Here is a 27,687-nt window from a genome sequence, read left to right on the forward strand (position 1 = left end):
AAATCAACATGATGAACGTAATAAATAAATGAATAATTAATAATAAATAATAATAAATGATAAATCTTTCTTTCTTTTTTTTCTGCTCAAATCAATGTGATGAACGTAATAAATAAATGAATAATTAATAATAAATAATAAAAATCAATATGATGAACGTAATAAATAAATAAATAATTAATAATAAATAATAAAAATCAATATGATGAACGTAATAAATATATAAATAATTAATAATAAATAATAAAAATCAATATGATGAACGTAATAAATAAATAAATAAATAAATAAATAATAAATGATAAATTTTTCTTTCTTTTTTTTTCTGCTCAAATCAATGTGATGAACGTAATAAATAAATGAATAATTAATAATAAATAATAAAAATCAATATGATGAACGTAATAAATAAATAAATAATTAATAATAAATAATAAAAATCAATATGATGAACGTAATAAATAAATAAATAATTAATAATAAATAATAAATAATCAATATGATGAACGTAATAAATACATTAATAATTAATAATCAATACTCAAAATCAATATGATGAACGTAATAAATAAATAAATAAATAAATAAATAAATATAAATGATAAATTTTTCTTTCTTTTTTTTTTTCTGTCCAAATCAATATGATGAACGTAATAAATAAATAAATAATTAATTCATAATAAATATATAATAAAAATCAATACGATGAACGTAATAAATAAATAAATAATAATTAATAAATAATCTTTCTTTTTTTTTTTCGTATCTGCTCAAATCAATACGATGAACGTAATATTTATTCATTTTCGAATCGACGATCGGGAAATGGATCGATTTTTCTTAAATTCGTTCGATCGATTTAGGGGAAAGTTGGGCGACTGCTTGATCGACGACCCGAAAAATCCGCCCGACAAGTTCAGGCTTCCGGATATGCTGGCCGGCGCGATGTACGGCGCCGATTTCCAATGCGACATGCAATATCCCGGCTCCAAGTTATGCACATCTCACGCGGTATATATATATGTATATTTATATCTATCCTTTCTCTACTTCTCCGAACGATTGGTTTAAAGAGTGAAACTTTTGGAACGCGTTGGTTGAGAGATAGAAAGATTTTATCTCGAACGGACGATTATATATTTATATTTAATATACTCGTTGTATCTCGAGGTAAAGAAAACGAGTGTTTTAAATATGTTTTAATCGAAAAACGTTGAATTCAATTATACGAGGATTTTCTTCGAAATGGATATGGAAAAAAAAAAAAAGTAGGAATGAATTTTCAATTTGTTGTTCCCATTCGAATGCGGCCAATTTGAATATCGTTGCATTTTTCATTTCAGTTCTACAATTGTTTCCATATCAAAAAAAATATCGATATCTGTCCATTGGAAATTTTCTTCGATTTTTCGTTTCATTATATTAACGCGTTGAGAAATAATTTTTGAAACAATATATAATTTCGCATCGTGTCGTATATTTTCTTGAAAAATAATAATAAATAATTACTTCGATTGTCTCTTATTTAATTCGAACGTTTCAGACAAAAATGTGCGAGCAGCTGTGGTGCCAAGTGAACGAAACCACTTGCATGAGCAATGGGGCACAGAGCGCTGATGGGACGAAATGCGGCGAGAAAAAGGTTTGTCGAATAGGTGTATAAGTGCCATTGATTTTCTTTTCTTTTTTTTTTAAGTAAAAATTATCGTCGAGAGACTTTTTTGCAATCTTTATTTTCAACACGATTTTTTCGTTTTAAATTTTTCGTATTAAAAATAACACAGGAATATTTTATCAATAGAACTCGTAAGTTTGTTTAGTAAATTGCAATCTCGTCATAAAACATCTATCATATCTATCATATGGCAAAACAACTTATCTCCTATCCAAAGAGAAACTTGAATTACATTTTCGAATGACGAGACGAAAGGAAATCGAATCAAAATTGTTTAAGCATTTTTCACAATTCCCAATTTTTTAAATTTTTTATTTTTACCAATATATTCCTTTTTTTTTTTTTTTGCATAAATGCATAATAAAAATGGACGTCTGTTGTGCAGTGGTGCATACACAAGCTGTGCGTGGACATGGGCGCCCGGCCCGCCGCCATCCACGGAGGTTGGGGCAAATGGGGCCCGATGAGCACTTGCAGCAGATCCTGCGGTGGCGGATTGAAATACGCGGAGCGGGAATGCGACAATCCGCAGCCCGCCAACAAAGGGAAATATTGCATCGGGGAGAGGAAGAAATTGACCATTTGCAACACCAATGTAAACATTCCGCTATTTCTTTGTGCCATGATCACGCCACTTTCCTTTCTTCTTCGTGTTCATTCCTCAGTTTTAGAATATTTATTTTGCTCAAGTCTTGATAGAATTTTTTATATTGTAAGTGTGATGTAGTTTTTAATTGCAATTTTTTTCTTCTTTCTTATATTTAGAGATGTTTATTGAAACTATCGATTTTCGTATTACGAATTTAAACATTTCTGTATTAATTTCTTCTTGGGAGTAGAAAAATTTAATCCAAAATCCAAATGTTATAATTGTGTCTTCTATACGAGCAATTTCCTTCAATTTGAACACATAGTTTCACAGAAATCTAGCTAGATGTCGCGCGTGTACTCGTGTGTGTGTGTGTGTGCGCGCTTGATCGTGAACCGCTATTCCCATAACCTATTTTTGAAGAAAATATATTATTTATTTCCATCTATTCTATTGAATCTGGTAATCGAATATTTTATATTTCCTCTTACCTCGCTCAATTTTATAAATAATATCATATCCCAAAAAGCTATTCGCAACTTTTAACTTTTTGCATTCGTATTCTGTCGCTATCCTACATTTTAATATTATAAATACATATATTTACATTAGTATTACGTTTTACTTACGTTCTACGACTTTTGTTGCAATGTTTTCTAGTTTTTGCTTAAATGTATATATATAGTCAACTTGTAATATATTCCCAAAAATATTCGATCGAATATGAAAAAGAATTCCGAGTCGATTGGTAACGTTCTTAAATATAAATACGAGTGCAAAGGGTTAACTTTTCCAAATTATTATCCAATAATATATTTCAAACTTCGTACCAAGTACTTTCCTTCCCTTCTATTTTTATTCTTTTCGAGAAAGTAGTAACGAAACGACTCTCTCACAGCCCTGCGACCCGAAGAGACCCTCGTATCGCATGATGCAATGCGCATCGTTCAACGACAAGATGCCGCTGTCCGACAACAAACTGCACAATTGGACGGCCCACATGGCGCCCCATCTCGACCCGTGCATATTGTACTGTCTAAACGAGGAGAACAGTTTCGTGATACTTCAAAAAATGGTGAACGACTCGACTCCCTGTAAAGCTGGCACGAATAATATGTGCGTCGCTGGTCTATGTAGGGTAAGCGTGTCGATATTCGTCGTTCTTCATTTATTCGATGCTCAACACTCCTGTACCGTCGATACCGATTGATTAAGAGTAATTAAACGAATGTTATATTTTTTGATCATTTCGCGTTCGATAAACCAGTGATTCTCAACTACTGTGCCGCGGCACTTTAGTGTTAAAGTGAAAATTAATTTTTTTTTTTTTTACATTTCTTTATCAATCGACACTACGCTTCAGTTCAAATATTTATTTGATCGTTTGAAGAGTTTTATAAGATACAGAATGCGCTGTGATAGTTTTTTAACGCCTTCCTAAAAAAAATTCTGGCTATTGCGAATAAACACATATACATTGTTAATTTTACAAAATATATTACAGGTACATCGATCGATAAATCAAGTAAAATTCTTTTAATTTACCTTATCGTTAGTGTGCTGCCAAATTTTTAAATTGTTAAGAGTGTACCGTGACGAAGAGAATCGCTGATATGTACAATTACATTTTTTTTTAAATCAATTATATCTGATACGATATAGTTCTTAATAGTAATATTTTATGTTTGATATCTATTTGTAATCATTTCATCGAATGTAAGCTAAGTCTTTGATATTTTATGCTCGTCAATTTTTTTTTTTTTTTTGTAATCAAATCGTTACCTTCCATTTTTCTATTACGTATACGATTTTCCATATCATATACGTAATGTATTCGTTTTCTTCTTTACCGACAAATTTTAAAGAAATTCTTCCAACATTCTTTCATCCGTAAAGATCTCGTTGATTTAATTATTGATAGTTACAGATTATGCGAGTTATATACGTGTTATGAGTATAATATAAACGGTGTGATTAATAAAAAGGGGAACTGAAAGATGTGATGTTATAGAAAGTCGGTTGCGATTGGGTGTTCGACTCGGACGCCATCGAGGACAAGTGTGGAGTGTGCAAAGGCGACGGTACGAAGTGCAAACCGGTGGAAGGCGTGTATAATGAAACGAAAATAACCGGTCGTAAGTTTCACACTCTTTGTTTCGAATTGTTTTCGAAACAAACAATTTTCTTTTTATTGAGAAAAAGAAAAGGAAGGAAGAAGAAAGAAGAATTATTATATATAACCTATACATCGTTGTTTTCAATATCGTTTGACAGAGATAATGAAGATAGTGACTATTCCCAAGGGTGCTCGAAGTATAAGCGTGAAGGAATTGGGCCCTCATCCGAACTATTTGTCAGTGAAAATCGCCAATACGAACAATTATTGTTTAAACAAAGATTTGTAAGTTTTTTCCTCACCTCGACGAATTTTCTTTTTCATCTCTATTATTTCTATTCGAATCTTTGAATTACGGACAAAACAGACGATAATATCGAATTTCACGTGTAGCGTCATAGAGAGAGCCGGTGACTACCAATGCGCGAATAGCATCCTTATGTACATAAGACCTGATAAAAATCTGGAGGAAATTTTCATAAAAGGACCCATCAGCGAGGATCTTGAATTTCAGGTTCGTTCGAGATCTGCAATTTTTCCTTTCGAAAAATTCGAACTATCGGTTAAAATTTCCGTGAAAATCTCTTTTTTTTTTCAGTATTTAATGCTGGAAGGTAACATATTCGGGGTTCATTACTTGTATTACGTGATGTCGACCGATAACGCGTACAAGCCTAAATATCTTTGGGATTTCACTGAATGGTCCGAGTGCAGCGTCAGATGCGCAGGTGGAACCATGGTAATTTTCATTATCCGATTATATATATATAACGAAATAATTATCGTTTCGTGATCAATTTACAATATCGTGGAAACAATTTTATTATTAGTAGAGCGCGTGTGATGCGTGTTTTACTTCCATTGTATAGGAATATCGAAATGTGTATTTCGTGTATCGATTATGTTCAATTGGTCGACGATCCGATCTCGTTTCAACGCGATTATCTTGCTAATCTCGAAAGAAACGAGTGTGTCGATAGATACTGGAATTTTCACAAGAAATCCGATTCTTTGAATATCGTAATATTTTGCACTATTTTATATCTTTTGTGCATCATATCGCGTATCTTTCTTTTAATGATAAAAGAAATGATAAAAGAAACGTCGTTGTGTATCGAATATATCATTCCATTTCCTCTTCCTTGTTTCAACAAGGCTAATTGCCCTTTCGCAATTTTTTTTTCATTTCTCCTCCTCACAAATACATATACACATCGACATACACGTATCGATTTAGATCTCGCAGCCAACGTGCATCGAGCAATACGGAGGAAAGGTGGTGTCCAGCTTTTGCAACGGGATACCGCGGCCAGAGCCGAAAACTCGAGTGTGCAACACGCATGCGTGTCCTGCCAAGTACGTGTCTCGCCAAACGAAGAGTATCATAAATTGTTTCAAAATTGGGTAATCGTAATCGTCGTGTTCTTAAAAGGTGGCGCGTGAGTCAGTGGAGCAAGTGTAGCGCCTGCGACGGAAAGAAGGGAACGAGGCATCGAAAGGTGCAATGTATACGACCCGCGCCGATCGCGGGCCAGGATGACATTCAAGCGAATCTGGACGCGTGCAAAGGTCGCGTGCCCAAACAAAAAGAGGAGTGCGTAGGTGAGCGCATCGATACCTTTTTTTCTCCATCTCGTTTGTAAATTATGTTTTTTTGTCGATCTAAGTTAATCGACGAGGTGATTTAGTTTTTTTTTTTTTTTTTTTTTTAGATTTTTTTTTCTTTCTTTTCTTTAATTTGATGTTTAAATTATAAGTCTATGGAAGGATCTGAAATTTTACTAATAGTATTTTTTTGCCAGAAATAAATTTTTTATCTAAGCTAATTGACAAAGTAATTTTTCCTTTTCTTTTTCTTTTTATTTTGATATTTAAATTATAAATCGTTGGAAGGATCCGAAATTTTACCAAATAATCTTTCTTCGCTAGAAATATTTTTTATCTAAATTAATTGACAAAGTAATTTAGTATTTTTTTTTTCTTTTTCTTTATTTTGACACTTAAATTATAAATCGTTGGAAGGATCCGAAATTTTACCAAATAATCTTCCTTTGCTAGAAATATTTTTTATCGATTAAAGTTAATTGACAAGATGATTTAGTGTTTTTTTTTTCTTTTTCTTTATTTTGGCGTTTAAATTATTAAAAGGATCTGAAATTTATCGATAAAAATTGATGATTTAATTAATGTTTTCCCTCTCTTTTTCTTTAATTTAATAAAAAAAATTCTATTGTTTTATTAATTCAAAGGGAATGGGTTAAGGAAACGTGCACTGCATCGAAATATCGCGTACGTTTATAATTGCATTTGTCGTTTTAATGAAATAGTGCCTTTTTGAAAATGTGCAAACGCGCGCAATTCGCAGTAACTTTTTTTCTCACTGTAGACATTCGAAAATATTATTTTTCCATTTTGCTGCATGTATTGGTAAATATACGTAGGCGCGTGATATACATACGTGTAGGGAAAGATTTACGGTGTAATGGAAATAAAATATTGACACTGCGATGAAAAAGAAAAGGGTGGCCGAGAGTGGATGAGAAAATATGCACAAATCGCGTTGAATGAGCAACACTTTCCTTGTCGTTCTTATTTCTCTGCGAAATTTAAAGCTTCCAAACTTTTCTTCTCTAAATTCAAAAATCTATCTATTGTATTTGGGCATCAAAGATACATATATTTTGATTTTTAAGAAAATCTTCAAAATTCAATTCGATTGCTATAATTTGGCACATTCGCTCAAATTTCAAAAAGTCACAATTTCATTATTAAAATATTATCAAATTTTTAATAATAAATAAAAAAAACAACAAAATGTCAAATCCAATAGAATCACTCTTATCCACTGAATTGAATTCCAAGATCATGATTCCATCACTAAAAAATTTAGAAAAATTTCTAAATTTCTGTTATTTCTCATATTTGCTATAGATTCAAATTCCAAGATTAAATTACATCACTAAAAATTTAATTTCAAATCCAATCGAATCGTTTGGTATATAACTCAAACTCGAAAAATCGCGATTTTATTGCCAAATCTTAAAGTCTAATCGAATCACTATATTTATCATGAACTCTAAAATCTCAAGATTACAATTACAATAATAAATGAAAACTCGAATAACACATAAAATGTTGACCCAAGATCACAATTCCATTGCTAAAAAATTAACTTCAAATCCAATAAATAAAATCATTTGATACATCCATCGTTTTAACTCGTAAAAAAAAATCGAAAAATTTCATTCAGCCAAAAGATTACCAATTTCTCACTCCTAAATCATAATCACTCTAAAATCCCAAGATCGCAACTTGCTCTCTAAGAAAATAAAAAAAATATATATATAAAATTAAAAAATATAAAAATAAAAAATAAAAATAAAAAAAAACATTCAGAAGAAATAATTTTCAAATCCCGATGGCAGGCAAGAGGCCGTGCAAGAAGATCTGCACGAAGAAGACACGGAACACGGAGCGGGACGGGAAGAAGAACAAGAAGCAGGCGAAACTTCCGGCCGAGGAGCAGGGCCGATTGATCGACAAGGCGGTGGACCTGAGCCTGGCCCGCTACCTCGAGAGGGCGTACGGCGTTCCACGCGAGATCAGCGAGATGGAGGGCGGAGCGGGGATAGCCGACTTCCGCCAGTTACTCCGCGAGTGGTCCCTCGCCGAGGAGGGGAAGAGGAAGCGCGCGACGTCATGCATAAACGACTTCCCCACGCCGAAGCCCGGCGCGATCATCAAGGACTCGCTCCCCGTGGAAAAAGTGATGGTGATGCAAGCGCCCCTCGTCATCGAGGACCTGCAAGCGAATCTGTCGGACCTCGCCTACCAGCAGATCGGCGACATGAGCATCGGGGGCGGCCTCGACACCTCGCGCATCAAGGTGTTCAACGGGACCGAGGCGTACAGGGTGATGGAGGAGATGGAGGGTGTCACGCGGCCACCCGACTTCAAGACGTGGAAGAATGCCACTCTCGGCTCGTAGAGGTCGAAAATCGCAGAAGAAAGAGAAAGCGTTTTGATTTCGACGATTTCGTGACGTGCAGTAGCAGCAGGATGGGGATTAGGATTAAGATTCTAGGGGAATTGTAGGGTTGATAACGTAATAAGCGGTTTTCGAATACGAATTGGTTTGGTTGGTTGATGCGATCGGGGTCAGAATCAAAATTAATGGGAGAAATTCGTTTAAAGGATATATATATATATATATATGATGTACTTTTTCGAAGATCGATATAACGAAATATGGTATTTAAATATTCGTGAAACGATTTATGACTCGAGAAACGAAGTTGAAGAAAATTGAGATAATATTCTTTTTCCCCCTCTCCCCCTCCCCTCCCATTCTCCTCCGACACTGTGAAACTTCAACTAATTTGAAAACGTGGTATTATCGTTGTCTCGAGTTAATTCAAGATAAATCCAAGTGCAGTTTGTCTTTGTACAGTTTAAATAACTTAATATCGATAACTATTTGATATTATTATAATAATGATAATAATAATAATGGATACTTTATTCGAATAACGTTTAAGAGAGCGTTTTAAAAAAGTATCGTATTTGTAAGAGTATGTATTTAGAAGTATCGAGAAATATAGATAAGCTAATTAAATTATATAATATATTAAATACGCGTCGAGTTTCCTTTTCTTTCTTTCTTTCTTTCTTTGTATTTTAACAATAGCGTGTGCACCACACACCGATTCGATTCAATGGGATATCGGAAAAGATCCGATCCGCGTCGGATATAATTCGATTCTCTGGCAAGCGTGCGTAATCTGACGGCAAATTGAACGGCAACGTGATTGAAACAAAATGCAACCGATGAAACAGTGACAGCGCCGGGGCGGTTTATGCGCCGTTACTATCGGCATATTATCGCGTTTTTAATCGACCCGTTAATATTTTAACGCCGATTCAATTTATTACGAAATTATCTTCCCGCCTGCTCGGCCGATATTGCAGATTCAACACAACGATCTACGACCGATCATTTCTCCATCAATGTCACAATGTTTTTAATTCAATTTGGAAGAGAGACGGCTCGACTCTCGCATCGAAACGTGATATTTAATGCATTTCGTGTAACGTACATAATTAGCACGTACGTTAAATTAATCATAAGTAGAACGATCAATACACACAGATCTCTGGATACGCGAATAAATGTACGTATCGATTTTTCAATTAGTTCAACTCGCTAAGAACGTTGTTTGGAAGCGGTCACGGCGTCTTCTTGAATTTTTTGAATGTACTTGACCGCGTCCATTCCAACCAATGTAAACACGGTGCTGTTGGGCGGTGGTTGGGGGACAAAATCCTTGGGAAAGATCAACGTACCGGTCGCGTCGTGTTCCAAAATGATGGTGAGTGTTAAATTACTGATATCCTTGCTGTCGATCACCTGTTCGCCCTTCTTTAACTTTTGAATGCTCGATTTATACTCTTCTTCTTCCTTTTCTTCCTCTCTTTCTTCCTCTTCTCTTTCTTCCTCCTCTTCTTCTCTTCGTTCCTCCTCCTCCTCCTCTTCTTTTTCCTCTCTGTCTTCGTCGTCGTCATCGTCGTCATCGTCGTCTTCCTCTTCCTCGTGCCTCCTTCCAAATTGAAATTTCTTCTCGATCGACTCTTCGTTTTTTTTTTCAACAATAACAAACGTTCAAAATGGATTGAATAGATAGAACTTAATCGTAGATATTGCAAGGTATAAAAAGAAAAAAAGAAGGATGGCAGAATTTCATAGATTATTTTTCACAAGATAAAATAGACAAAACAACATCCTTCGAACGCGCGAAAAATCGATAATAGAATGGAACAACAAGGACAAGGATAGATATACTTTTCCACCGCTTCGAGCGTCGCGTTTGAACGTTGTTGCGTTTCTCCCGGCCGGCGCAGGGCTCCCGTTCCTTCGGCTTCGGCCCTTCGCAGTAGCTGTCGGCGATAATATCCACATCCTGCTCAGAATGGCCGACGGGGCGTACGCATTTCACGGATCGCGTGTTCTCGCAACGGAACGTGCAGGACGTGCACCCTTGCCAATCACCGATCATCCATCTGGAATCAACGTCATTTACCTTTCGACTTTCCATCCTTTTCTCGATAGGTCGAGAAACGCGGATGTTTATCCATCTCACCATCAGAAATGGACGCGAATAAGCTCTACCTTTTCAACGTGGTGTGTTTATGCAAATTTTATTTTGATATGTAATAAAAGGTATAATAACACGTTTTATTTTATACGTGAAGAAATAGTGGAAATTTAAATTTAACTTTGAAAAATCCTTTTTCTAACGAGAGCCAGTAAAAACAGACATGCTTTTAATGACACAGCGATTCAATCGTTCATAATATTGTTATAATATGAAATTGAATGTGAATATTATTACGCGAATTTTATATCAAAAAATAATGCGATAAAAGTGGTTTTGAAAAAAAAGGAAACGTCACAAATAATAATTTAGAGGAGCAGAGAATATTTTTGAATTTTGTATCAAAAAATAATACGATAAAAACAATTTAAAAAAAAAAAGAAACATCACAAATAATAATTTAGAGGAGCAGAAACTATTTTCGAATTTTGTATCAAAAAATAATACGATAAAAAAAAAAGAAACATCACAAATAATAATTTAGAGGAGCAGAGACTATTTTTGAATTTTGTATCAAAAAATAACATAATAAAAAAAAAAGAAACATCACAAATAATAATTTAGAGGAGCAGAGACTATTTTTGAATTTTGTATCAAAAAATAATACGATAAAAATAATTTAAAAAAAAAAAAGAAACATCACAAATAATAATTTAGAGGAACAGAAACTTTTGAATTTTGTATCAAAAAATAATACGATAAAAAAAAAAGAAACATCACAAATAATAATTTAGAGGAGCAGAGACTATTTTTGAATTTTGTATCAAAAAAAAAAAGAAACATCACAAATAATAATTTAGAGGAACAGAAACTTTTGAATTTTGTATCAAAAAATAATACGATAAAAAAAAAAGAAACATCACAAATAATAAATTAGAGGAGCAGAGACTATTTTTGAATTTTGTATTAAAAAAATAATACGATAAAAGTTAAACATCACATTAAATAATAATTTAATTTCAATTCGAGAGTCGACTATTTTTGAATGAAAAAAAAAAAAAAAAAAAAAAAAAGAAGGGTACACTAACCTGGGGATACAGGGTGCCCGATAACAGGGTCTCACTTTTTCCTGCGGCCTGGCCATGCTTTTGCAGAAAGTGTCATCCACTATGCCCGCGTGTTTCTCGAGGCAACGGGGCTTGGAGATCTGCTCGCCCGGCCCGCAATTCGCGTTGCACTCTTCCCAGTCGAGAAAGTTCCACGAGAACTCGGGCTTACGAGGGCTCTTCTCTTTCACGCCGTACGAATACCTCACCGTCACGTTCCCTTTCGGCAGAATCTATTCAGGGCATCGACCACCTTAGAACCCGGTTGACAAAATTACCGAGGACGAAACTACTTTTCCATACAGCTGAGAGGAGTTGGTATTCAATTCACGAATGAACGAGAAGCACAATGAAAGTGGAGAGGTGGATTTCTTTGAAAAAAATATTTCTATTCCTATCTTTTAATGAATGCAGCAACTGGGATTAAAAATTTCTTTCCGAATACATTCTTCTTGCGATGAATATGTGAATAACTTTGTACTCGTGAAACTTTTTCTTTTCTTTTAATAATACTTGAAATTTTGTTCTCCAATTCGCGAGGATATGAAAAAGTAGGTTTGGATCGTCGTGTGCAAATATTGGAAATGGGGAAGGTAGCTGGATATATCAATTTTTAGGGGAAAAGTTTGAATAATAAAATGGATCCGATAGCGCGTGTGAAAGACAGTTGGCATGCATATCACTACACTATATCTGACAACATCCTGTTTTTCTCTCTCTCTTTTTTTTATTCATAGATTAAAACGAGTCATTTTGCACTTGAAAGGCAATCGACTTTAAGAAAAATTACATTAAAAGCTATGATGACTATTTTAAAATAAAATTTCATCAATAAAACATTTTTCTAGTCTTGAATCATGAATCTTCGAAGCTTCGATGAATCTTGAAGGCTAACATCGTATGGAGCTTAAACTTACTAGATAATTTAACCCCAAGAGCCTCGAACTATGTTTTCAAACTTGAAACTTAAATTTTATAACGTTGCTCTTCAAGATTCCATCTTCAACAGTACCAAGCCAAATCAAGTTGAGTTTCAATGCATCTTCACTTTGCAATTATGAAAGATGCACAAATGCTTTTGGCAAAAATTATCATTAGCTTTTATTCTAATAGAAACGTAATTAACTATCTTTCTATATAGAAGAAGTATTTAAAGTATTTAATAAAATCAACATTACATTAAAACTAAAGACCATAAAAATATAGTTAAAATTATTCTTAATTGTCAACTTGTAAACTTGTACCATTATCCCATATCTACACATGACGCTTCAACTTTAATCAATTCATACATTTAAACATATATCATAGCTGATAAGCTTCGAAGACTCGATCCTCACAACGCTAGTCTCAATCTCTTCGCCATCAAGAATGAGATATCTCTTTAATGTCACAGATATCTCGTCCAAGATTTGGATAAAAGTCGAAGTCGAGTAATCTCATAAATACCATAATCATCTCACATCTTCTATCCTCTTTAATCGCATTAGATAACGAACGAGACTTTCTTTTCAAAGAATAACAAATATGCATTGCGCATCGAGAAATATAAAGAAGTTTTTTTTTGCTTAACGAAGAGAAGCCTCGTTCCCTCGTATCGAAGGAATCAACGTGTTTCTCGACTCGATAAGAACTGTCCGAGCCCTGGACACCTCGTTCGAGATATCCCCTTATCGATCTGTCCAGCCTGGCTAATTAGCGGGGCGCTTTCGTTATGTTTACCATTACAATCAACTCCTCGACGATGGGTCCTGGTATGACGAGAGTCTCCTGGTTCAATCTTATCGCCCCTAACCACGCCTTTATGCCAGCCACCTCGAACAATCCTAAACGATCCCTGAAACAATCAGGAGATAATGTAGTTTCGGTGTACGTTTTGTTTTGTTTCGTTCGAAATTTCGCGCCACGATTGAAAGTAAGAGAGATAATGCTAATCGAGCTATTTTTTCATATTCTTCGAGCCTTCGTTGTAAATTTTTGTGAACAAGTTTCAAATCACGTTACGTATGTAATGCACAAAGTTCAAGAGTATTCTGGAACCAGACATTTAATCATTCACGTTGTTTCAGGAATAACTATGTGCTTAAAGTCGAACACGTATCGAGTAAATACATTGCGAAACAAGTTCTACAATTATAAATTTATTATATATCAAAGTTATTTGTATATTTCTGTTTCGATTCTTTTGTAATTGAAGAAAAAAAAATTACGAATCGATTGAAAAATTACAAACCATGTATATTTACAAACAATATTATCTTATCTATTTAAGACGAGGTTAATAACGTCACGTGACACCGCAACGATTAAAACGTTCCAAAAGTAATGGAAACAGAAGACACAAAATAAAAACTTTGCAAGGATCGAAGTGTTCAATTGATCCAACTCGAAGAAAAGTCGATTTACCCATGAATTAACGGCTTCTCGTCCTTGCTCCACACCATTATCCTGGATTTCGAGGGCTCCAACTCCTCCACACGGATGTTGGTCGCGTCGACAGGTATCTCGAGCAACTTCGTCGGGCCTGCCATTGGAGAAAAGTTTTTCGCCTAGTGTTAGAAGTTTTGCAGAGGGCGCTCGATTCGCGAGCGCTCAATTTATTCGATATATATATATATCGTATCGCATGGGCGTAGAAAATCGAGAGGATTCCTCGAGAAATATTTCTCCCGCTTTCGCGCGATCTAGTGCCTTTATCCGCGCGGAATTTCAATCTGTTCTGCTTTATTTATCGCGAATCTTCTTTCGAAAATATTTCTCCCGACCTTTTTTATCGATTTTATCGACCGAAACCGTTAAATTATATTCGTTTATTTCTTCGATGATTTTGGATCGAAAATTTTTACGCTTCGATTAATTTCAATCGATCCTTTGGATAGATTAGAGATCAAATTATTAATTCAAGGCGAGATTAAATTAATCTCATTTCTCGTTCGACTGTAATTTGAGGATAAATCGTGTCGTACGAAACATAGAAAAATTCTTCGATCCTTTGGAAAATTGTGAGTGAAAACAATTTTTTCGAGCGACGAAAGCACCTTAGAATTATTACAGAAAGTAAGAATATAAAATTAAACAACGCATATTAACAAGAGTGAATGAGAAATATTTCCACTTACGAAACAAAAATATTTCCTTCCCATCCTATAAAAATCATCTAGGAAAACACGGGTAAAAGCAAGGACAGGACGTATTTCGACAACCAGTCGCTTCGAGCAAAACCACTTTCGAAAGAATGCTCGTACGACGACGTAATAAAACGCGCATAGCTGTGCAACAAGACGACGACAACAGCATAAAGGCACGGTATTTCGAAATAAACGCAAAAATTTCAGTCAAAAAAAAAAAAAAAAAAAAAGAAAGAAAAATGGAAATCGAACTCACGGGCCGCTTGCACGATCGTTATCGTGTCTCCCTTCAGGCTGCACGAGGTCCCATTACCCTTGCACACGCCGCACGCGTCCTCCACGGCGTTCGACTCCATGTTGAGATCGCAGGGTATCTCGCGGCATGTGCCGCCGATGCAGATGTCCCGTATGCCCCTGTAGCACGTGGTGCCGTCCACGACCCTTGGGCTCAGAGAGGCGACCACGTTCTTCTCGTTCACGCAGTAAAGCGTGCACGGGTTCTCCGATATTCTCAGATCTGGGGCCATCATGATTCGTGTTCAAGTTTTATTGCAACAATGGCGAAAAATTGGCGAGGTAAATTTCCAAAAAAAAAAAAAAAAAAATACTTGTTAGAATTGGGTATTTCTCTTGTGTATGAAAATCTTTTATAATATATTTGAGAGAGCATTAAAAATCAAAGGAAGGTTTGTGAATATTGGATATTGATTTTTTCGTGTGAAAGATAAAATAAGTGAAAAAAAAAGATTCTAAATGTTTATGCATTTTTACATTTTTACATTTAAATTATTCTTCTTTCGAATATGATTCTTGTAACATGTTTTCTTTATTTCAGTGAAAATATTATTATCTTTAACACGAACGATCGAAGAATTCACGTGAAAAAACTGTTTCTCAACTTTTGTCCATAAGAGGAGAAATGTTTAAAAACGCTCGACTATTGCAAAAATAAAAGTGATGACTTAAGAAATAATCTATTTGGAAATTGAACAGAAGCTTTAAATTTAAACAAATATATGTATATCTAAATTTATGAGAGGTTCCCATTTTCCACTTTCTATAGCTAAATAAGGTGAATAGTTGGCCAGCTAGTTACCCTCGGGCAGCTTGTACTCGGACCATTGGTGAAGTTTCCCGTCTTCTGGGAAGACCCAGTTGTTGTACCCGCTGCACTGGACATCGCGGAACGAGGGGGCTTCCACGTCGCACGGCTGCGAAATCGAAGAAAACTTTTAACGAGAACACTCGTGGCGGGATAACCCAATTTCCAATTTCCGCAAAAGTAGTGAAAAGTAATTACCTGATGCGATTGAAAATTTCATGGCCAACGATAGAAAACTCACCTCGTCCTATTTGCGCGCGAAATTCGAATAACGAATCGTGTTTTCCGATTTTAATTTTGATCGTGGAAGATTTCGCGACGAGAGAGATGTTTGAAAACGCGAATTATCCAGCGTTTAATTGACGGAGAAGGTAGGAAGAGTCGTCTCCTTCTCTTATCAACATCATCATTCTAAACTAGCTCCCTAGACTAGTTAATTCGCCGTGGGATCAACGAAAGCGTAATAGAGATTTATTCCCTCCTCGCAACGTCAAATTGAATAAATGAGACGAAGAACATCTGCGGCGAAAGTTTGCCGGATAATAACATATCGTTTGTTTGGCGTGCAAAAATTATTCCGTTCACGATTAATGTTTCCTTTCGTTACTGTTTCAAACAAACAGTGTAATACTCGCACTAGTTTTCCGCGAAACTTTCTTGCCCGGATAAAATTATCATCGAATCACTTTTCAATCACCCAATAATCGTGTACATATTCGTCTTCGAGTTTAATATTATTTCGCATATCGATCACTCACCATTCGATACACCACCAATTTTAATCACAATTATTCACTCTCGTCTCTTTCCATCTCGCACGATTCCTCGGCCAAAAAATCATCGATCACCGCTCGATCATCCATAACCAAACATTCATCTTTCTCTCATCGTTCACGACACGAAATATCGAAATAACGCTTCCCGTACGAACAGTTTAGTACAAACGATTATACAGGATCAATTATATAAATAAAAAGATGGACGAAAAATGTATACGCTTAATAATCGTATACATAACCAACATTCATCTTCGAGTTTAATATTATTTCGATCACTCACGGCTCGACATGCCACCAATTTTGCCACCATAATCACAATTATTCACGCCCCACTCTCGTCTCTTTCCATCTCGCACGATGGTCTCGGCCAAAAAATCATCGATCACCATTCGATCATCCATAACCAAACATTCATCTTTCACTCGTTCGCACGACAAAAATCTAACGTTTCCCCTACCTTAATTCAATTTCTGGCCGACTCTTAACAAGATTTCTGGGGAGGGGAGAGCACTAACCTCAGTGGCGCATATTTTGTGACGTTTCCTGTCGCCCCTGCAGAAAGCGCCACCATCGGATGGGACAGGATTGACGCATCGCCTGACCGAGAGTGTGACGCCGGAACCACAGGTACGGGAGCATCGACTCCAAGGTGACCAATTGCTCCAACCACCGTCCACGACACCAGGTCGTTCCCCGACCAGCAGGCATTTCATCCCGTAACACCACTGCAAAGTTGATTATCGATCAATCCCGGCCTCTTCCCGTTCTTTCAATTAGTCGCGTCACGCGCCATCTATCCGTCTATCGCGCTCCTCTATCTATTTCTCTCTCTCTCTCTCTCTCTCCCTTTCTCGGTTCCTCTTATCGTTGCATTATGGAAATTTCGAACGACCGTCTCTTTTTCCCCGATGTGACCAGGATGTAAAAACCTGTTGTGTCACGCGAATCTTTCGCGAATTTTCGATTTTAGAGGAAGGAAAGAATTATTTTCGAACGAATTATTGAAACGAAGGGAGCAAGGAAAGAGGAGGAAGTTCGGTTTTAAATATTTTTAAATATTTTATTATTTTAAGGATGGAGAAAGATTTTTTTCGAAAATGATTTTATATTTTTAACACTCCTCCTTTTTCGAATATATAATTTCAGAGGAAAATTATTTTTTCTCCAGGGAGGAAAGAGTAAACTTTCGATAAGTGTATCTCATCACAATTTTGTTTTTCCCAATATTTAATTTTCGAAGAAGAGATAAAGATTGTTGGAAACAAGAAAGGAGTATGTAGAAACGTTAAACGAGAAGCAATTTTTATCTCGATATTTTATTTTCGAAAAGCTCGTTATCTTTCATCAATTTTTGGAGAGTCAATTTCTCCCTGCAATCGGAATTGAAACGGTCGAAAAATAAGTCGCAGTTTAGCGTTTTTAACGTTTTCGAATTTTTTTCCTTTTTTTTTTTTTTTACAAAATCCTGTGACAAACATCGTTTAACTCAAATCACAAATTGAATTTCCTATTCCACAAAACGATTCCTGAACTGAGCGCAGCCCCTTAAAAATTTCGAGAAAAATAAAAAAAGATCTGGAGAACGATACGAGAAAGAAAGATGTTTAAATTAAAAGAAAAAAAAAATCGATAGCATTCGCGGTCGCGCGATCACGATTCTCTACGCGACGAGACGTGACGGCTGTTAAAATATAATTTTCGATATAATCGATGATAGGAGAGGCCGCACGAATACGTGATAAAACGGAAGAAAGATGATTCGTTCGCTCTTTGCGAATAATTATAAACTCGTTCGTCCGCCCGATCTGTTGGGAGGCAGGTTTTCGAAAAGCCTCGAAAAAAGAAGGAAGTCACAGTGGTTGGAATAATGTATTAAATGGAGAAAATTCAATTTCAAATTTACAAGAAACAATTGTTTCGACGTATAATATAAATAATTCGATAATTTCAATTTCAATAACGAGATATGTCATCTCGAAACATGTATTTTAATTTAAATTAAGCTTAAAGTTAAGTGATTGCTTCGTTTTAGGAATTCGCAATGATTTTTTATTCCACGCGATAAGAGTTGGATATGCGAAAAGTAGAAACTGTTTCTACTCTTTTTTACCGCCATATTTGGTTATATTAAAATTAATTTTCTCGCCATCTAGCGGATTTTTCTATCCCAATCTACCCAATATTTATGGATCAATTTTAAATTATCTTATATTATATTTCCAACTTTAGTTGGCAATTTTTTTTATTCCTTCCTAATCTCTCAATATTTGTATATATTTTTTATACATCGATTATGTATTCTCATTTTTATTCTGTACTAATTAAATGCATTTAGTTTTTGCATTTCTTAAAAAACAATAAATAAAAAGTAGTATTTGTCCTCCAAAAATTAAAATCTCCGCTCAAAATCGAGAAAAAAAGAAATAATTTTGTCAAGTTCGAACGTGTTGTGGCGTCGAGTTTGTTATCAGTTTCCATCGACCAACTTGCCTCCCCCCTCCTCCTTTGCAAAGCCTCGAATAATCTCGAACAACAACGTCACAGGCATTCTTCGTCCTTGGAACGCGATCTTTGACAAGAAAAAAAAGAAAAAGAAGAAGCAACGTTTGAATTCCTCCGACTTTGTTCGAACTCCGTTCGATCGGAGGAGCAAATGAGATTTAATAAAATTGAACGAAGTTGAAATAAACGTGGATATTTAACATTAATCGAAGATGATCGAAAAAACCATGAAGGAACGAATTTCCAAGTTGGATTTCTGATTTTTCGATGAAAGAAGATTAAATTTACACTGAAGTTGTACATAGTTTACATGATACGAAAGGATATCCTTTCGTTTCGAATTTTTTAAACGTTTTTTAATCAACACCTGACACAACCAAAGAAAATAGAAATATTTTCCTTACAGATAGAAAACGGAGAATGAAAGATACGTAGAAAACTTTTCCTTTCTTTATGTTTAATTCTTCCCCCTCGATGATTCTTTTCAAATTTTACGAACGTAAAAAACGAAACGAAATTCTGGATCGACGTTAACGACTTTTAACATCTATATACCGCAATAATTTTATCATCCGTCTCGAAATTGATATCTAACCCGATATCTCGATTAAATCATTTCAAGTATTTCCAGCGCGTTCCAAACATCTATCTTAGCCCGTCCCTTCAACATTTATCTTCGTTGTGTAACTCGATTTTCCCGGGGAACGGGCGCAAAAGATGTATTATTTTACAAGTTGATTTATCTTTCACGACAAGCACGACCTTTTCCTTTTTCTTTTCGTTTACAGCACAGGATTTCAGAGACACCGCGTTGGTGCGCGCCATCACCGAGGATACCTTTGAGGATCCTTTGGGGAACGAGTATTAACGCATTATGAACTGCGAAACGTGTCCCCTCCTTCTCCCTACTCCTCCTCCTCCCCTCCTCCTCCCTCAACGCAAACTTTCGCACGGCTCTCCAACATCATGTATCATCCGAAGTCAAATATAGCGGTGAAATTTGCATAGTTATTGAATCTAGCAAGCTTCTGAAACTTGACGGTTACCGCTAAATTTTCCCAACATTATACATCCGACGGAAATAATTATCCAACCATTTGTTGTGTCAAACGTCCCACCTGTACGATCTTTTTCGTACGATATTTATTCTGGAATATTCGACATCACAACGCGTTAATCCCCTTAAACTATTCAAGCAATAATTTTCATCAGGTGTGGGAATAACTTTCTTCCCTTTTTCTTCTACCTGATCGTGATCGTGACTTCTGACCGAATTCGAAATACTTTGCTTTGTTCGTGGCGCCATCTGAAAGAGCGTTCTTTTGTTTTCAAGAAGAGTCGCGACGAGCGCTTCAAGAGTTTCCAGTTCTATGCAACAATATGGCGTGCGAGAAGCATCGTTCGTGTCGCTGCTTCCTTTTTGCGTTCCAAAGAAAGAGAAAATCGGCTATCGAAGATGTTGAAACGTGCGAAAAGTGGTAGCAAAGATTTAAAGCCGGAAATTTTAATTTGGAAGACGACGATCGTTCACGTGCATCGAGAAAGTTCGACGACGGTGAGTCGGAGGAATTGTTCGACCCAGACAATCTATCCGACTGGAACAATTGGTTGATCTTGTATCTGATTTATGTAACAAAATCTTAAATTTGGAAAGAAAAGAGGAAAGCACTTGATAATTATACGAAGCACATACGTGATCGTGTTGAATATTTGAACGATTCGTAATTTACAAATCTAGAATCGCGTATAAGAAGTGATATCTTAAAAAAAAAAAAAAAACTGAAATAAAATAGAATCCTCGTGAGAAACATTTTTCTCGATCCACGGTTTGAGAACCGCTGTTGAACGCTTGGTTCGTAAAAAAGAAAAAAGAAAAATAACCGTATCGTGAAATCGATCGAACAAAAGAAAATCAAGAAAAAAAAAACGATTTTAAACTCCTTATAATATTCCCTCTCCCCCTCCTTCCCAATCTCATTTCCCCTCGAAGACACGCACCTCGATTTTGTATATACCTCGAGAGTTTTAATTACTCTTCGATCGATGCAACAAGCACGGCATGTTCGATGAAGAACAGTCTGGCTTGCACACAAGTTAACAAGAGCGTGATTAGGTGAAAAAAACGGCGAGCACAATGTCTTAATCGTATTTGCATTGAGATTCAAACGGGCCCAGAGATTCAAAGAGAGAGAGAGAGAGGGAGAGAGAATTTTATCCGGAACGGTTTTACCGCCTGGGATCCTACTAGACCTGTTTCTTGCAAAAGTCGCGCCGTTAAAACCTTTTGCTGACGTATTTATAGGGGATTATCGCATATCTAAACAATATGTATCATTCCAACACAGAAACGTATAATTCTTCGCGCGACGCGGTGCACCCACGCAACGAATATTGTCGCGCAAGGAACAAAAGCTTGCGTTTAACCCCCCTCCCTCGATGTCTCGGATCGTTAACCCTCTTATATCGGCCATTACTTGAAAAAAAAAAAGAAAAGATTCGAGCGATCCAGATATGTAAATTGCGTTCGTTAATACAGCTTAATATAGATATACGGAATATACGGGTTTGAAGACGAATACTTTTCCGGTGTATAATTACGGTGTATAATTTGTAAGAGTGTTTATTCCTTCTCTCGAAGCAGGTAATTTGATTCGAGAAAAAAAAGAGGGATGTAAAAGGGGATGCGTCTCGTGAAAATATTTTTATCTCTTCTTTCGCATCGCGCGGTGGACAGAAGATCGAGATTTGAATTTGTGTATACAATACGTATACGTGATAAAATACGTGAAAAAAAAAAACGATAAATATTACACGTTCGTAACAAAATGTAAAAAAAAAGAAACCATCTTTTTCACCTAAGATAACGAAATACTTTGCCCAAATGAATGTAGCTTCATCCCTAAAAAAAAAAAAAAAAAAAAAAAAAACGTTATCCATATAACGACACGATTGCACGAAAGGGCGAACCATTTCCGCCATTTCGATCAAAATCCCTTTGTCCTCTCTCGCAATTTCCATTAGCCGCGAACAAAAATGAAAGATCAGAGGCGAGGATACTCCGCTAATTTCCCTTCGCTTACTTCCAGGCAATAATTTACCCTGTTCTCCCCGCAGCGCGTGCCGTCAGCCACTGGTTCCATCGTAGACACGCAACCCTTTCCCGGAATGGCGCACCTCAGGCTCTCGCACTTCTGAAAATGTAACGCAATCGTATCGGTCAGGGTGCAGATGGTTTTCGTGTCGATCGCGATATCGCGCAACGATAGCCAACCACCGTTGTGCCGTGCTTATCTCAACGATTCACGATCGTATGTACGTATGTGTGTACGTGTATGTGTGTATGTTTTCCTAAAAGGATAAGGCAGGCCGCGCGCACGAGGTAAAAGCTTGCCGTGGCGGACGACAGATGGAGCCTCTTCACGGGTGGCATCTGTCGTGGTTTATCTCGTTAATAATAAGAATGAGAATGCATTTGCCAAGTGAAACTTTCGTGACTCGATTTGTATTACGTTGAAAGTAGACGCTTGAAAGTAACATTCAGAATGGAAATTATCATTGGATAATTTATTTCCTAATGTTGTTTTTGTTTGAAGAAAATAATCTCGAGAGTTTTTATTCTCAAATTCAAATATCTTTAGTGAAAATCATACATGGATACTTATTCTTCACAATGTAATGTTTCTATTGAAAATTCTAGTGAAAATTACGTATCAGGAACAAGTTTCAAGACAAGTTTTTATATAATAATAGCGTTGGAAAATTTTAGTTATTTGGAAAGATGAGAGCGACTTTCGAAAATTTTATCTTCAAATGCTACTTATAGCTTACATCATACGATGATTAAGATCGAAAAATATCAAATACACGAAGGTGAGTATTTTGATGAATTATTGGTGCTTTTTTTCAATTTTCTTACGAGTAGATTGCGAACGTTTATGTAAATTTAAATTTTTATAGATATGAAATAGAGCTTAAATCGCGTATCTTCATAGAAATGTTAATTTAGAATTCTAGTTGCGGGAAATTGATTGTTGAAGATAACTCCGTGACATTATTGCATCTAGTAATGAGATCAGGTTTGATATAAACTTAAATCGTAAATCTAAATCAAATTCAACATGTAATTTCATAGAATTCGAACATTTACCTCTGCAATACTTGATATCGCGTTGTATTAAATGCAGAATTTTTTATTTCATTGTTTTAAATCGGGCAATTCCAAATGGTGAATGAGAAAGAAGATAAGATATTTAAGATTAGATTGAATAAATCCAAGTTATTTGTATACTAGAAAGAAATGTGCAAAGAGAGAAAGAATCCAAAAATTTTCAAACTTTCCAGGCAAGCGTTTGAAAGTTAAACTTAACTTATCTAAAGTTTTTCAAAAACTTCTAAACAATTCTTGATCAAGGGATTAATTTTCAAATACATTTCTACATTTTCATACGACAATATAAAATAAATTGCACATAATTCCAATCAAATTTTCTCAGAGAAACAAATCAACAAAAAATTATTCCAGATCAAAATCATCTCTCGAAACCATTGTTAGACGAAAACAAAATACATTACAAACCCTGTTCACTCTGAATCGGGGAGAAAATGAAAAGTTCGAGCAAGAAAAGTGTCCAAACTCGCTATACACCAGAATTTCACAAGTAATTTTCTTCTTTCATAAATATAACAACTTGACAACGGGAACAACGTGGAACACATTGTGACGAAACGGTTCACGCAATTAACACTTTCTTTTGTGCTTGGGGCGCGAAGAGGGGGGGAGGAGGAGGAGGAGGAGGAGGAGGAGAACAACGAAGAGGTGGGGGGAAAAAAACGTAATCTTTGTTCTTTCCACGTTGTGCGCGCGTGCGTGTAAATATCAAAGGACAACAACAAGGGACGTTAACGCGTTTATTGCTGCGCGGATGGAAAACAATGCCCGTTCGATAAATAAACGAGCGTGGTGAACCCGCAACACGGGTGAATTTTCGTTCGTAAGTTCGTTAACGTAACGCGTGTCAACCATCCTCGACTGCCTCCTCCTCCACCTATGTTTTCGCGTTTAATTATAAAATTACAATTGGGGCCCGCCTCGTGTTTGGCCCATCATCAATGATTTCGAATGACGAAATAATGAGACTGTTGGAACGGCGCTCTTTCTCTCGTTAAATTAATCCGGCGCCCGGATGCAATGGTCGAACACTTATGAAAACATCGATCACGGAATGATGACGATCGGTGGACGATCCTGAATTGGATTAATTAATCGACAAATTGAACGAGATTTTAAAGAACAGTTTCTTGGAAATTATTCGTCGAATGTTCTTCGAGGACGCGAATTAAAATTAAAATTGAATAATAATGGATGGAGGGAGGAGACGTGAGAGATCTTATGATCTAGGAAGAGCAGACGGTATAGCAGCTTGCATATATTTTTTCCTGGATCCGCCCAATGAAATATGGCGGAGATATAAAGAATATGGGAGTTCCTCTCACAGGCGCATAATGTAACGTGGAAAATAAGGCGGCAGAGTAAAATGCGATATCGTGGCTTGAAAAAAAAAAAAAAAAAATTGGAGGAGAAATGGAGGGTGAGTAAAAAGAAGAAAGAAAAATTATTAAACATTTAATTAAATTTGTTCCTTTACCACTTCCAGATCGCAGTGGCGTGCCTCGAGACCGTACTCTATTCGACACTGGTCATCCGCGTTGTACATCACTCCTGGAAGAAGTTCCGTGCTGGGGAACTCGTAATTTTGCTGCTTGTCCTCCAAGCAGAATCCTAAATCTGCTCTACGAATAAATAATTATCTTTAATTTCTATGTGATTTTGTATTTTTTTTTTTTATATATATTTTTGACAACATGAGTGAGACGTTTGTTTGCACGTTTCTCTTTAACATTGTGCAAAACATTAAGGGAATAGCGAAATATAAAAATAGCACTAGTAGTGGAAATCCAATTTCATCGTGCACAGAATTTTGAACCGATTTCTCGGTTCGACGAAGTTTCTCTGCCACTACTTTAAAATGAATGGAAAGCAAACTGAAATCGATTTGACAAATTTTTGTTGGCGCGAAACGCGGTTTCTTACTCGATGTACAATTTCAGCGAGTCCTTCGAACACTCGGACCACTTTCTCGTGATGTACAAGTTGCCAGGATGCATCACCGTCGTTTCGATGTAATTTTCGTCGTGACGAATTATGCCCGAACAGCCATTTTCCTCTTTTACGTCGTGCGACATGCCTAACCTGTGCAAATGAATTCGAAATAAATAATTAATTCGATAGAGAAATGCATACGCTAATTTAACGATCCTATATTTCTAACTGATACGCAATTTTAATTCGAAAGATATTTAAACATCATCTTAAAAATCATAGCGCTATTCATATCGATTCCAATTTAAAACGATTAATTTATCCATATTCGAATATAAGTTTTTTAAAACTTGGTTAAACCGTCTATTGAAATTAGACAAAATTTAAACCGCTATAATTCTAAAGATAACGATTCTCTATTAATAAACGAAAGATCGTTAGAAGCGCGAAACCTTGCTCTTCAAAACGCTTTTCGATTTATCTCGATACGACTTCCGGTTCCCGAGATATCGTCGTGTAAAGAAAAAGTAATTTTCAACCATTTATCTTAAACTCGATTAAATCCAATTAAAATTAGAAAAAATTTAAACCGCTATAATTCTAAAGATAACGATTCCTTATTAATAAACGAAAGATCGTTAGAAGCGCGAAACCTTGCTCTTCAAAACGCTTTTCGATTTATCTCGATACGACTTCCGGTTCCCGAGATATCATCGTGTAAAGAGAAAAGTAATTTTTAAGCGTTTACGATCTACATCCTCGTCTCTTACTCTCGCTCGCATCTATTTCAAACTCGAGGCAAGTGACAGACGCAATTCTTGGAAAAATGCACGTCACTGGGCTCGATTCGTAATCTCTGCATTGTCTCTCAATGGAAACTTCGACTCCTCGTATCTCGGCAACCGATCGAGTGATATCGTGACAAAAACAAAACAAAAAGCAACTTGAAGGATATAATTTTCTACATTTTTCGAATACGTTTCAGCTTCTCCTCGAAATTTCCTTCGATTTATTAATTTTATACGTATCTTTATATTTCAACTATTTTTTCTTAGCTACATAAAAATCCACGATTTATTTACACCTTTCGGATCGATCTTTTTTCTTATTTTCGTTTCTTTGGATTTTACAGCTCACGTTAATGGAAGTGGCGTCTCGTGATACCTCTTATCTCTCTATACGTCATATTTTTTTTTAACACTTCTTTCCTACATTTCCAGCTACGACGTCCTATATATTATAGGGGAGGGGAAAAAAGTGGAGGGAAAGAAACGGAAGAGGAGAACGAAACTCTTACGTGTGGCCGAGATGGTGGGCGATGTGGTATCCTGTGTGTAGGCCAACGTCGTTTATAATGGCAGCGCCTTTCAAAGGGTCGCAAGTCCCAGCGATCGTCGAGGTGCCGGTGAAACCACACACGCCAGGTGAATCGCAGATGTTACTCCTGGCCAAATGAATGAGGAGGGTTCAACCTCGTTCGAGGTTAAGTTGGGACTCGCGTAACATTAATTCGATCGCTAGCTGTACTTTGTAATCAGAATGGCACAATCGTGGTGATTCGGGTGTGTATCGTCCCCAGGGTTAATCATTCGTTGCCACTGTTGGAAATATTTCAGGGTAGCGTTCGAGTCTTTGGTTACAGTTAAACTCATCTGTGTTCAACGAATATGATTGTTCATTAATAATAATAATAATAGAATAAATTTAAAAAAAAAACAGTTCTAATATCAATAACAATACCTCATTCTCTTGGACGAGCATTCTTATAATCCTGACAATAGTCAACTCCATAATCAGTCCCAAACTGACGTCGTGTAGCAACGCTGCCGCCTGAAACGAGCTTAAAATTAATAATTTCCATCATTCGTGTTTATCACGAGAAATAAGGAAAAATAACGTTGAATTTGTTGAGTGGAAACATTTTAAATAAATTTATTTATTCGTTGAACGTAGAAAAGAAATGCTTGCCCCGTTTACCAATTAATTGTACGAATACTTGAACGGATTATTTTTCCAAACACAGCGAGATGCCTTCCCCGATCCCCCTATTTTTAACTCTTAACGGAAGGCAATTAGGGGGAAACTAGGGCAAAGTTTAGTACCATGTTGAGCAGCGTCAGCGCGTAATTCTCGACGTCGAAATCCTTGTGATAATCGAGAACGGTCTTGTCGAGTACCAGCAACAGTTCCATCGTGTACGAGTTGGCCTGGTTCTTACGTGGGTGGCGTTTCTGCGAACTGAAAGCGCGCTTGGCAATGGTTTTGGCCATATTGCCGGTGACATTACAGAGAATCTCGGCGTTCCTCCCGAATTCGTCCGGCCTCTTTTTGTAGACGACATGCGGGTGCTCCGTTTCTTTGGTAAAGTCGTGACCCGCCACCGGCTCGATCGTGTACCACGATCGTTTCGTTCTAATAAATCCGGCCTGGAGATCAGAACACCGAGATTCCTTCCAGTCAGATTTATCTTTACGCCACGAGTATTTCGTTCGAGTCGT

The 27,687-nt window shown here is 36.2% G+C and overlaps 2 protein-coding genes and 2 long non-coding RNA genes across 5 annotated transcripts in view; 2 read left to right on the top strand and 2 right to left on the bottom strand.

Annotated features, from left to right (window-relative positions):
- LOC100866614 (A disintegrin and metalloproteinase with thrombospondin motifs 12) overlaps positions 1-9,014 on the top strand; it is a 34,526-nt gene extending 25,512 nt beyond the window's left edge. For both annotated transcript variants that reach the window (XM_086911327.1, XM_086911328.1), the window contains 11 exons: positions 864-1,011; positions 1,544-1,642; positions 2,061-2,270; positions 3,163-3,402; positions 4,276-4,399; positions 4,539-4,665; positions 4,774-4,894; positions 4,979-5,119; positions 5,618-5,736; positions 5,813-5,982; positions 7,806-9,014. In XM_086911327.1, the coding sequence (XP_086767453.1) occupies positions 864-1,011; positions 1,544-1,642; positions 2,061-2,270; positions 3,163-3,402; positions 4,276-4,399; positions 4,539-4,665; positions 4,774-4,894; positions 4,979-5,119; positions 5,618-5,736; positions 5,813-5,982; positions 7,806-8,368 (2,062 nt within the window). In that variant the 3' untranslated portion in view covers positions 8,369-9,014. The remainder of the gene's footprint in view (positions 1-863; positions 1,012-1,543; positions 1,643-2,060; positions 2,271-3,162; positions 3,403-4,275; positions 4,400-4,538; positions 4,666-4,773; positions 4,895-4,978; positions 5,120-5,617; positions 5,737-5,812; positions 5,983-7,805) is intronic.
- On the bottom strand, positions 1,715-3,259 carry LOC147657192 (uncharacterized). The gene is made up of 3 exons (XR_015293062.1): positions 2,894-3,259; positions 2,756-2,838; positions 1,715-2,675 (listed from the first exon to the last, which is right to left on the bottom strand). It is a non-coding gene; the product is annotated as an uncharacterized LOC147657192 (long non-coding RNA).
- A 418-nt stretch (positions 9,015-9,432) lies between the features above and the next one.
- LOC100866495 (A disintegrin and metalloproteinase with thrombospondin motifs 7) lies at positions 9,433-27,609 on the bottom strand. Its single transcript, XM_086911329.1, has 15 exons — positions 27,292-27,609; positions 26,930-27,019; positions 26,717-26,841; positions 26,487-26,633; positions 25,181-25,339; positions 24,735-24,879; positions 22,188-22,280; positions 17,103-17,312; positions 15,803-15,917; positions 14,963-15,223; positions 13,985-14,102; positions 13,301-13,415; positions 11,561-11,811; positions 10,220-10,437; positions 9,433-10,008 (listed from the first exon to the last, which is right to left on the bottom strand). Exons 1-15 carry the CDS (start codon positions 27,457-27,459, stop codon positions 9,584-9,586), a joined length of 2,640 nt encoding a protein of 879 aa, XP_086767455.1. The 5' UTR covers positions 27,460-27,609; the 3' UTR covers positions 9,433-9,583.
- On the top strand, positions 20,484-23,876 carry LOC147657193 (uncharacterized). The gene is made up of 3 exons (XR_015293064.1): positions 20,484-20,644; positions 22,204-22,959; positions 23,612-23,876. It is a non-coding gene; the product is annotated as an uncharacterized LOC147657193 (long non-coding RNA).
- Positions 27,610-27,687: the final 78 nt, after the last annotated feature.

Source organism: Apis florea, unplaced genomic scaffold (assembly GCF_048593485.1).
Source record: "Apis florea isolate Af1SG1 unplaced genomic scaffold, ASM4859348v1 contig_3203_pilon, whole genome shotgun sequence".
Classification (NCBI taxonomy): Eukaryota; Metazoa; Arthropoda; class Insecta; order Hymenoptera; family Apidae; genus Apis; species Apis florea.

Excerpts from the sequence above, each read along its gene's own strand:
- LOC100866495 (XM_086911329.1), bottom strand. The coding sequence starts at position 27,459 with ATGGCCAAAACCATTGCCAAGCGCGCTTTCAGTTCGCAGAAACGCCAC. Across the intron at positions 24,880-25,180 it reads TCGCTGAAATTGTACATCGA|AGCAGATTTAGGATTCTGCT; the intron begins GTAAGAAACCGC and ends ATTTATTCGTAG. Across the intron at positions 15,918-17,102 it reads ACAAAATATGCGCCACTGAG|CCGTGCGACGTGGAAGCCCC; the intron begins GTTAGTGCTCTC and ends TCGATTTCGCAG.